The sequence below is a fragment of the Chenopodium album genome, chromosome 20, assembly GCF_948465745.1.
Source record: "Chenopodium album chromosome 20, dcCheAlbu1.1, whole genome shotgun sequence".
In the NCBI taxonomy this organism is placed as follows: domain Eukaryota; kingdom Viridiplantae; phylum Streptophyta; class Magnoliopsida; order Caryophyllales; family Amaranthaceae; genus Chenopodium; species Chenopodium album.
Genome location: NC_137853.1, coordinates 41,297,467 through 41,307,740, shown reverse-complemented (window position 1 = coordinate 41,307,740; position 10,274 = coordinate 41,297,467). Strand labels below are relative to the sequence as shown.

Below are 10,274 nucleotides of genomic sequence, written 5' to 3'. Positions count from 1 at the left end.
TTTTTCTTCTAGTTTTTTGTTCCTCCCTCCCACTTATCTCAAATTTTCACATACATTAATTCTTTAATGTTTCCAACACGCTGTTAATTATCATGTACTCCGTAACATATATGCATTCAAACTCAACAAAATTTGGCATAATAAGAGGAAATCTACGGTCAAGATTTTCTCACTATAAGATCTAGTGGTACACACAACACAAACATCTATGTATCTCAAACCTTTAATTAAGAAGACTTCTTGTCCATTCATTTGAAGAACAAGATAAATAAAGATCAAGCTATAGAATTAATAGAAATAAATAGTTGATTTATCAGCTGCTACATGACTATGATATCCTTCTATGTACCTCACCATCTCACCATTCATTCCTCTGCATTATCTCAACAATTAAATCAATCAAAAAAAATCTCCATTATTTCTTCTTCTTCTTCTTCTTCTTTAGTTGAACAACCAACAAGTAATAGTAGTAGAAGATTGCTGCTATCAAATTGTATCATAACATCAATTGTATTTCCTGCTACTTTATTCTCATTTTCTGCTGCTTCTTTTTCATCAACTCCTAATAGTTCAAGTGATGCAATTGCTAAATTCTACGAGCTTTCGAATTCCGGTGGTGTTAAGGCCTTAGATCTTCGTGTAGGTACTGGTTCTACCCCTGTCGATGGTGACCAGGTTCGACTTAGATTCTATTCTCTTCACCTTAAATATTCCGAATTTACCTCAATTTTTTTGTTTCCGAACCTTATTGATTTGTTAATATTTCCTCTATTGCTAAATAATACAAGTATTGGTTACACTAGGAAGAGTTAAAATTATAACTTGCTAAAGTTAGAAAGTGACCTATTATTTTGGGACGGCATGACATGTACAACTATTATTTCTTCTGGCCTAGTGGTGATTATATATACTTTGTAATTTCGTATACTTTTTCTATTAATCTCATATTATGGAAACTGAATTGACTGATGAAATTATTAATATAGGTAGCAATACATTATTATGGAAGATTAGCAGCAAAGCAAGGTTGGCGTTTTGATTCAACATATGATCACAAAGATCAAACTGGTGAACCAATTCCTTTCATCTTCATTCTTGGCTCCAACAATGTAATTTCGCATTACATTTAATACAATTTTGAACACATTAGATATATGTAAGTATGCAACATGCAACTATATATGTAACATTTCATTCTTGGCATTATATGTAACATGCAACTATATATTATGTATATCACAGGTAATTTCAGGGATTGAAGCAGCAGTAAGATCAATGAAAGTTGGTGGCATTAGAAGAGTAATAATTCCTCCATCTCAAGGATATCAAAACACAACTCAAGAACCATTACCACCCAATGTATGTCATACCACTATTTTTCCTTGTGTACGTAATTACAAGTATAACTTATATGCTAGTGTATTGATGATTTTCTTTGGACTAGTTCTTCGACAGACAACGATTATTCACTACAATCTTCAATCCTACACGTCTTGCCAATGGAGAAGGATCGACATTAGGAACTCTTATATTCGATGTTGAGCTTGTTAATGTCAAGCATTAATCAACAAGAAGTTCTTTATTACTAGTTCTCCGCGTACAAACTTATTTATGATTCAATATTGTATACTTGTATAGTGAGATGTGGTTGAATTATTTTTCGCAAGTTGGTATGTAGATATATCCTTCGTACTTTTACTAACCCGACTAGAAGAAGATTATGAATATAACTTATGAAATAATATACTCCGCAAAGGTTTCATATTGTGATTACCAACATGACAATTATGCTTGCTAATCTGTAGATTTACTTATATTTAGCATGCACAATTTACACTTTTTGCCAAAACAAAATAAGAACATCAAGATTATCTACATTTTGAAACATGTGAATTCCTTAAAATTGTACACAATCTTATAAGGTCAAATTTCTCTATACAAAGCATTAATGCAATTAGTTGGTCAATTCCACCAAAACAATGGCAATAAGCCCACTTACAATTTTTTAACAAAAGGAGGAGATATAATAGATTAAAAGGCTAGAGCCTTAGTATTTACATAATACATCATATTGTTTTCACATTAAAAGCTTATGCTATTACAAAAGATAATATGATTAACATTCCCCCCATTATCAACTAAACTCCCTTGGAGTTTAATATATACATCATTTACATTCCCAAAAGTGTACCACATTCATAACTAGCACCCCAAAAAAACTACAGAAATCCAAAGCAAAGAGCCCCTGATCATCAGTTTTGCTGGTTGGAGGACAAAGCAGTACGCACTTGATCCTTCTCCATTTCATATAATTCTGAGACGCAATCAGGAACAAGGTAATGGGTCTTGTAACCAACAGCCATTTCTCTTCCAAAGATAGCAAGACGGTGAGCAAGCTCGTTCTTTTCACGAGGGACATGGGTAATCACAGCTACTTCAAAGCTTCTCAGAACAGCAGCCACATCGCTGATTGCTGCTGCTAACTCATGGTGAGGATTTGGCCCAGTTGCCAGAAGCATGTTGCGAAGAGCCTTTGCATCCGTTTCAACAATAATTTTCTTTAGCCTCAAGTCCTCCGCAATTGACAAACCATCATTCAAGGCATAGAGTTCAGCCAAAAAAGGAGAAATCGAATCATATTTGCAAGAAAACCCAACATACCAAGTTCCATCCGATCTCCTAATTACCCCACCACCTGAAGAAACAGCAGAATTTAGCCAAGCTCCATCCGTGTTAATCTTGAAGTATCCATCTCTTGGAGCTTCCCAGTTAGAACTTGAACTTGAACCCACCTTACTCTTTCCCTTCTTAGTATTTGAATCCTGTAAAATTCCATTAGAAAGTTTAAAATCAAAGAAAAATTTAGTAAAGAGAGAAATTGGACCCATTATTTTCTCCTCAAAAATACAGGAATTTCTATGAAGCCAAAGATGCCATAAAACAGTAACAAAAACCAACTTCCATTTTTTATCCAAACCAAGATTGTAATTTATCCAAATATTCCAAGAAGAGTTTTTGAATATATTGAAATTAAAATTTTTTGGAAGATAAACTTTGAAAAATATATCATTCCATAAAATAGAAGAAGAAAAACAATCCCTAAACACATGAATATGGGATTCCGAATACAAACTACATCTAGTACAAATAGGAGAAATTAAGGGCATATAATTAGATAAAGCTTCAGCCACAGGTAAAATTTCATGAGCACAATTCCATAAGAACATCCTATATTTAAAGGGGGCTTGAACCTTCCAAACATTTTTCCAAGAGCTAATGTTAGTAGAAACTGTACACTTTTCTTTTAGAAGGAAATTATAAGCCGATCTAACATTAAAAATCCCATCCTTACTTAAATCCCAAGTAATGAAATCTTCCATTACAGTACGTCTAGGTAAAGGAGTGGCTTTAATCAAATTAATTATATTAACAGGAAGAAGATGTTCAATCTCATCAAGAAACCAGCATTTGTCCTTTATAATATTAGAAACCATCCAACAAGTCATATGTGAAGGAATAGGATTTATGATCACATCCTTCAAAGGAACATTACCAACCCAATGATGATTCCATAAAGATGTGGAAACACCATTACCTATACCAACTCTAAGACCCGAGGCAAGTAATTCCCTTCCTTTCAAAATATCCTTCCAAATTTGAGAATGATTAGGGCTACCATGACAATCAAAAAGACCCTTTTTCTTTAAATACCTCTCATTAAAAATCCTAACCCATAACTTATATGGCTTAGTCAAAATATTCCACCCTAACTTAGCCATAAAAGCAACATTCCACAATCTCAACCTTCTTATTCCTAATCCTCCAATTTGCATAGGTTTAGTGACATGATTCCAATTTATTCTAGTTGAATATTTAGTTTTATCAACTTTATTCCACAAGAATTTTCTACAATTTCTTTCAATATCATCACAAATAGAAACAGGAAGAATACTAGTTAGCATCAAATAAACAGGAAAAGCATAAAGCACAGACTTTACCAAGGTACACCTACCTGCCAAGTTTAATAACTTGGATTGCCATCCTTTAATCTGATTGAAAGTTTTATCAAGCAAACCGAAATAATCACATTTTTTCAGTTTATTAGGATGAATTTCAACTCCTAGATATTTACCAAAGGAAGTAGTAGAAGTGAAATCAAATTCTGTGACTATGTCCTTTCGAATATTATGATTCATCTTTCTTGGAAAAATGGCAGTAGATTTGCTTTGATTAACTTTCAAGCCTGAAATGTCTCCAAAGTCTTGCAAAACTTGCATGATTATTTGGATATTATTTTTAGAAGCTTGTCCAAAAAGGAACACATCATCAGCATAAAATATACGAGACAAAGAAATTGATTTTGTTACCTTAATTGGCTTCCAAACTTTTTGATTAACTTTTTCTTCTATCATTAGAGATAATCTCTCCAAGCACAAAACAAATATATATGAAGACATTGGATCACCCTGTCGGATACCTCTAGTTGGCCTAAATTCCGAGGTTATTTCTCCATTCCATAAAACCGAAATTTGAGGAGAAGTAATGCAAAACATGATAAGCTTAACAAAATTCATCGGAAAATTAAAACCAACTAAAGTTTCCTCAATAAAATTCCACTCAAGGCTATCATAAGCCTTAGTCAAATCAAGCTTTAAGGCCATAATATTTTTCCCAACCTTAGCTTTATGGAAAATATGTGACATTTCCTTGATAATTATCACATTATCCTTAATTCCTCTTCCTTGGATAAAACTCGATTGTAAAGGACTTACCAAATTATTCAGATAGGAACGAAGCTTACTCGAAATAATTTTAGTAATTAATTTATACACAGTGTTACAAAGCCCTATAGGTCTAAATTGAGTTAAATTTTCAGGTTTTTCAACTTTTGGAATTAAAGAAATATAGGATTTGTTAATATCTGAATTAAAAAAGCTATTAGAAAAACTATCAGCACAAACCTTATGAAGAATTTTGCCTAAAGAATCCCAATTTGCTTGGAAAAATTTCGGTTGAACACCATCGGGGCCCGGACATTTCATAGGTTCCATGCTAAACAGACATATACGAACCTCATCCAAACTTGGAATAAAATTAGCTAAAATATTATTTTCACTTATCAACAATTTATTAACAGGATGAAAGTTACCAGAGCCCCCTCTATTAATAATCTTCGATTGGAAAATATTGTGATAAAAATCAGTTGCCATTTTCTTCAAAATTGAATCATCACTAATCCAATTTCCAGTTGAATCTTTAAGGCATAAAATTTTTCCTCTACTCTTTTTAATTTTGGCTATAATGTGAAAATATTTCGTATTTAGATCACCATTTTTGCGCCAATCAATACCCGCCTTTTGTGCCCAAATAACTCTCTCCTTATCATAAATTTTTCCTCTACTCTTTTTCCAAATTAATGAGGAAATTCGAATGTTTTTTAGCCAAAATTTTTTGGATACCCCCAATTCTAGCTAAAAGTCTATCTTTTTTATATTTTAAATTTCCAAAAATATTATGATTCCAGTCCTTAATATTATCTTGAAATTTTTGCATGCCTAATATATAATCATCAAAAGGTTCAAGCCAGTTATTAACAAAAAAATCTTTAAAATTTGGATGAGATAACCAAACTTCTTTGCAACGCAAAGGAAAGGAGCCATTTACCCTAGGGTTATCACAACATATTAAAATTGGAGAATGATCAGAGTAAGTAAATGGAAGATGAAATACCTTAGTATGCGGAAATTGTTCCACCCAAGCAGCATTACCAAGAGCCCTATCCAAGCGTTGCCTAATCAAAGTTGCTCCTTCTCTAGCATTACTCCAAGTGAACGGATTACCATTGTAACCCATGTCAAAGAAGCCAGCAGCATTGGTGAAATTGTTCATATCACGACACTGAGCATGCCTAAAACCACGCCCTCCAAACTTCTCAGATTGAGAAGTAACCTCATTCAAATCTCCAAAGAGCAACCAAGGAGTATTAGGAGGAGGAAGATCCTCTTGCATGTCTCTCCACATCTCATGTCTTTCTTTTCTCGTGGATGGAGCGTGCATACCAGTGATCAAAGCCTCTTTGCTCAAATTTTTGAAGTGAAAAAGAGCATGAAAAAAGGAAAAATCCTCCTTAAAATCGGCAATATCAACAACATTTTTCCAAAAGAGCCATATACCACCCCTTTTATCATTAGCCTCAATTGCTTTAAAATCATGAAAGCCCAATTGCAACATAACTTGTCTAGCCCTTAAATCATCAGATTTAGTTTCAAGGAAAACAAACACAGCAGGATGATGAATGTTAACCAAATGTCGTGCATGCGGAATAAATTCATCTCTACAAGCTCCCCTTACATTCCAAAGAATAAACTTCATCTTCAAATTAGGAAGTGGCCTCTGAAGAGTGATCGAAGGACGATCAGTCGACTGCGGGTTCGGAGGAAGATAGTACACTTCCCAATCCCTCCAATATGCATCCATCCCTATCGGTAGAACATCCTCTAAGGATAATGGTGTCATCTGAGCCACAATCTCTCTCGGCCCCTGTAGAAACCGGTAATATCTTATCTGTAATTGCATCCCCACCACCGCCTCCTGAGATATGAAGGTTGCGATAAGGCGATTTGCCATATTTTGACCTCTGGTTTCTAATCGCAAGTGAAAAACAGGGATTCTTCTTGGAATTTGAAAGGGGAAGGTACGATCCCTTTCCTCCGCCCTTAAGACTGATAGCGCTTCCTGCTTCCTTTTCAATGCATCCAACAATCTCACCGCTCCGGTAAGCTCCGTCGGAGATCCCGGCCTTTTCTTGATCAAAAGTGTCTTTATCATCGGGGAAGATGGGAACAATTGGAGAGTTTTCGCCTTCGACCCTGAGCTCGACCCCTGCTGCAATTCGTAAACTGGAACACCCTGTAAAATCGGCTCCTTCCCCTGAGATTGAGCATTGTATTCTTGATTCGAGACCTTTCGTCTCTGATAAGTTATTATGGGTAGTATTTGAGGAGATGAGTTCTGGTTCTGATCTTGCATGGCTAGAATTTAGAGAGTTTAATTTGTTTAATTGGGAATCCGAATTGAATTCTAATATATGTGAAGTAGAGGAATTATTCTCTGTTGCTGCTCCACCAAGAGGAGAGAGAGCAGCTGAAATCAATGGCTCAGATTGGACATCAAGTTGCATTTCATCCAAGTGTTCACTTGAGATTGACACCTTAGCATTAATGCCATTTGTATCTTCCAATATTTTACTTGGAATCTCATCCACCATCATTACTTCTAATTCCTTATTATTTCCACTAACTGCTTCTGAATTTGAAATTGGAACCGTTTTAGTAGTAATAATTACAGCACTAATATTTTCATTAGATAAATTATCATTAACAACTTTACTTGGAACCAAAACATCTAAATCCTTTATACATTCAGGATTAGTAACAATTTTTTTTATCAACTTCCTTTTTTTTATAAACTAAAAGATTTTTATTTGAATTAAAACCTTTTTTATTATTATAATTATCAACAATATTCGACTTATTATTCTGAGAGTTGTTATTATCAACTCTAACTTTAGAATTAGCCTTAGGAATATTATTATTATTTTTTTTTGCTATTCCTATCCACCAACTTAGGATTGGGCTTTCTTTTATTAGTGACTAAAGTCCATGGGCCAAAATCCCCATGAGAATCATTTTCGGCCAACACCTCAAATGAGTTAGAATTTGAATGAGATCCAACCAAACTATTGGGCTTTGAGGCTAGAGATTTATCAATTTGAGGTCCAATAGTCAAAGCAGATTGTGAAATAGCATTCGTAGATAACAAATTAACTTTATTAGAAGTAGAAGCCAAATTTGATTTCCCAATCTTCATATCTTGCTGTCCAGCAGAAACTGACTCACATCCAACTTCACCAACTCTGTTCAACATGCAAAGAGATTGAACATGGCCCACCTTGCCACAAGTAAAACACAAATTGGTAATATTCTCATACGAAATTGTTTGCCACGCGCCACCTATCCAAACTTTTGACACCAAAGGCTTGTTAAGATCTATCTCAATACATACTCTGGCATACCTTCCTCTTGTAAGCCTATCCGTCGCATAATCAACCCGAATCGGAGTGCCAGCCAATTTTGCTATTTGAAATAATGATGATTTGTCAAAATACTCCACAGGAAGCTCAGTAAATCTGATCCACACCGTCATTTTATCAAATGGATTTTCCGAAGCTCTGAAATTTGGCCTCCATTTAGTCATCATTAGATAGTGATCGAAAACAAACCAAGGACCACCAAACAAGGCTCTTTCATAATCATCCTCCATTGTAAATCGAAAGAGGAAAACATTATGGCCAAGATCTATTGTTTCTAATCCCCCCTTCACCTTCCACATTAAGCGAGCTCGATTAAGCATAAAAGCAGGACGAATAGATGCTCCCAAGCATTTACCCATTAAAGTCAAACTCCATGGTTTTCTCAGACGATCCAGAGTTAATTTATCAAAACTAACTGATAAATTTGTATCAGGACCTAAATCCTCCTCCTGAGTCCACTCAGTTGAAGTAGCAACAATCTTTCGTGCTTCCTCAAACCACTGAGAAGAGGTTGCAACCACCTCCCTAAAACTAGTCATAGTAAGAGGCTTTTGATTTAAATCTACCATTTCCTCATCATGAGGATGAGGAGGATCAGGTGGATCCTTAGAATCCACCATTACTAACTGCTAAAAATCTTTAAAAAACACTTCTTTTCTAGAGAGAGAAAAACTAGAGAGAGAAGAGAGAAACTTCACACATCCAGATAATTTTTATGTTTAAGCCCACTTACAATTAGTGTTAGCATTGTAATCTTTTTGGTGTGTTCCTTTGAGATTGTTCCATTATCTAATTTGATACTCAATGTTCCGTAAGTGTTTTCCCTTGCAACCGCACTTGCTCTCTATCTTTCTCATCAATGACCTCACTTACAAATCCATATGCATATTTTATATCCATATGTTTGGCAAATGGCTTTTGGGTAGTTTTTGGTTTTTTTTATGTGGTCAAACAGCCAAAAATAATGTTTGGTAATTGCCTTTTGAGTTAGGGGATAAGCTGGCTTTTAAGCCAAAATGAAAAAGCTGCTATGAGTAGCTTTTTTGGTTGGCTTTTGGCTTGTTAGCCCAAAAATTACCTAATAAACAACCAACAACTAAATTTATCAAACACTTTTATAAACAGTCAGCTTAAACAGCCAATTTCAAAAGCCATTATAAACCGCCAAATAGTCCAGTGGGTCAAATAAGTAAAGTGAAACACGCATATTCTTAGGTGCACACTCATGCACTTAGAAATAGGTGTAACAACAGCACAATATGAACATTAGCTTTTCAGAAAGTGAACATAGGTATAAAAAAATATGAACATTAGCTTTTCAGAAAGTGAACATAGGCGTAAAAATATGTGATTTTTGATTTCTTATGTGGTGACTTTGTGATTAACTTCGATTGATTAGGTTATACTACCATCGTTAATATTTAGTTGCAACTTTGGGGTATTACTTGAGAGACGTAAAATATTCCAAAGTTGCAACTAAATGTTAACGGAGGTAGTATATGATTTTCTTAATTCTAACGAATTAAATTTTATCTGATTTTCTGCATTTTTTTTATCAATGAACATAATAATGCAAAATATGAACATATGCATAGGTTCCCTTAAATGTGAACATTAGCTTTTCAGAAAGTGAACATAGGCATAAAAAATATGAACTTATGCATTTCAGAAAGTGAACATAACATTTCAAAATATGAACGTAAGCATTGGTTTTCTTAAAATGAATATAAGCATTTAAAAGGTGAACATATACGTAAAAAAATATGAACATAAACATTTAAGAAAGACAACATATACATAAACAGATTTAATTAATATTTCATGAACACACTACATATTTACATTATGAATATTTGAAATTATTTATGAGCATATAAATATTATTATGAATATAATGCATTTAATTATGAACATAAAAATTTAAAGAAATAAAAAATAATATGATTATGAAACATATGCATTATAAGTATTAAATGTTCATTTTTTATTATTAAATGTTCATATTTTTTTCATGTTCATGTTTTTTTACTAAATATTCATATTTTTTTTACTAAATGTTCATTTTGTGGAGCGTAGTGTTGATTTTTTTTACGTTGTTGCACCTATCTAAGGCGCACCAGACTAATTAGTGAAACAGTCCACCGCCAACCGCTTTTTGCCAAACAAGGCCCATAACTCTATG

The 10,274-nt window shown here is 33.9% G+C and overlaps 2 protein-coding genes across 3 annotated transcripts; one reads left to right on the top strand and one right to left on the bottom strand.

Moving 5' to 3' along the window:
- Nucleotides 1-250: 250 nt before the first annotated feature.
- LOC145599203 (peptidyl-prolyl cis-trans isomerase FKBP17-1, chloroplastic-like) lies at nucleotides 251-1,772 on the top strand. 2 transcript variants are annotated; one of them, XM_081655611.1, is made up of 4 exons: nucleotides 251-675; nucleotides 987-1,109; nucleotides 1,243-1,359; nucleotides 1,456-1,772. In XM_081655611.1, the coding sequence occupies exons 1-4, from the start codon at nucleotides 325-327 to the stop codon at nucleotides 1,540-1,542; spliced, it is 678 nt and encodes a 225-aa protein (XP_081511737.1). In that variant the 5' UTR covers nucleotides 251-324; the 3' UTR covers nucleotides 1,543-1,772. The 2 variants fall into 2 exon arrangements, with proteins under 2 accessions (XP_081511737.1, XP_081511736.1); XM_081655610.1 differs by having other exon boundaries at nucleotides 253-675; nucleotides 1,445-1,772.
- Nucleotides 1,773-5,397: 3,625 nt separating this feature from the next.
- On the bottom strand, nucleotides 5,398-6,372 carry LOC145597263 (uncharacterized). Its single transcript, XM_081653403.1, has one exon. It carries the CDS (start codon nucleotides 6,370-6,372, stop codon nucleotides 5,398-5,400), a length of 975 nt encoding a protein of 324 aa, XP_081509529.1.
- Nucleotides 6,373-10,274: the final 3,902 nt, after the last annotated feature.

Excerpts from the sequence above, each read along its gene's own strand:
- LOC145599203 (XM_081655610.1), top strand. The coding sequence starts at position 325 with ATGACTATGATATCCTTCTATGTACCTCACCATCTCACCATTCATTCC. Across the intron at positions 676-986 it reads CCCCTGTCGATGGTGACCAG|GTAGCAATACATTATTATGG; the intron begins GTTCGACTTAGA and ends TTATTAATATAG. Across the intron at positions 1,360-1,444 it reads AAGAACCATTACCACCCAAT|TTCTTCGACAGACAACGATT; the intron begins GTATGTCATACC and ends TCTTTGGACTAG.
- LOC145597263 (XM_081653403.1), bottom strand. The coding sequence starts at position 6,372 with ATGAAGTTTATTCTTTGGAATGTAAGGGGAGCTTGTAGAGATGAATTT.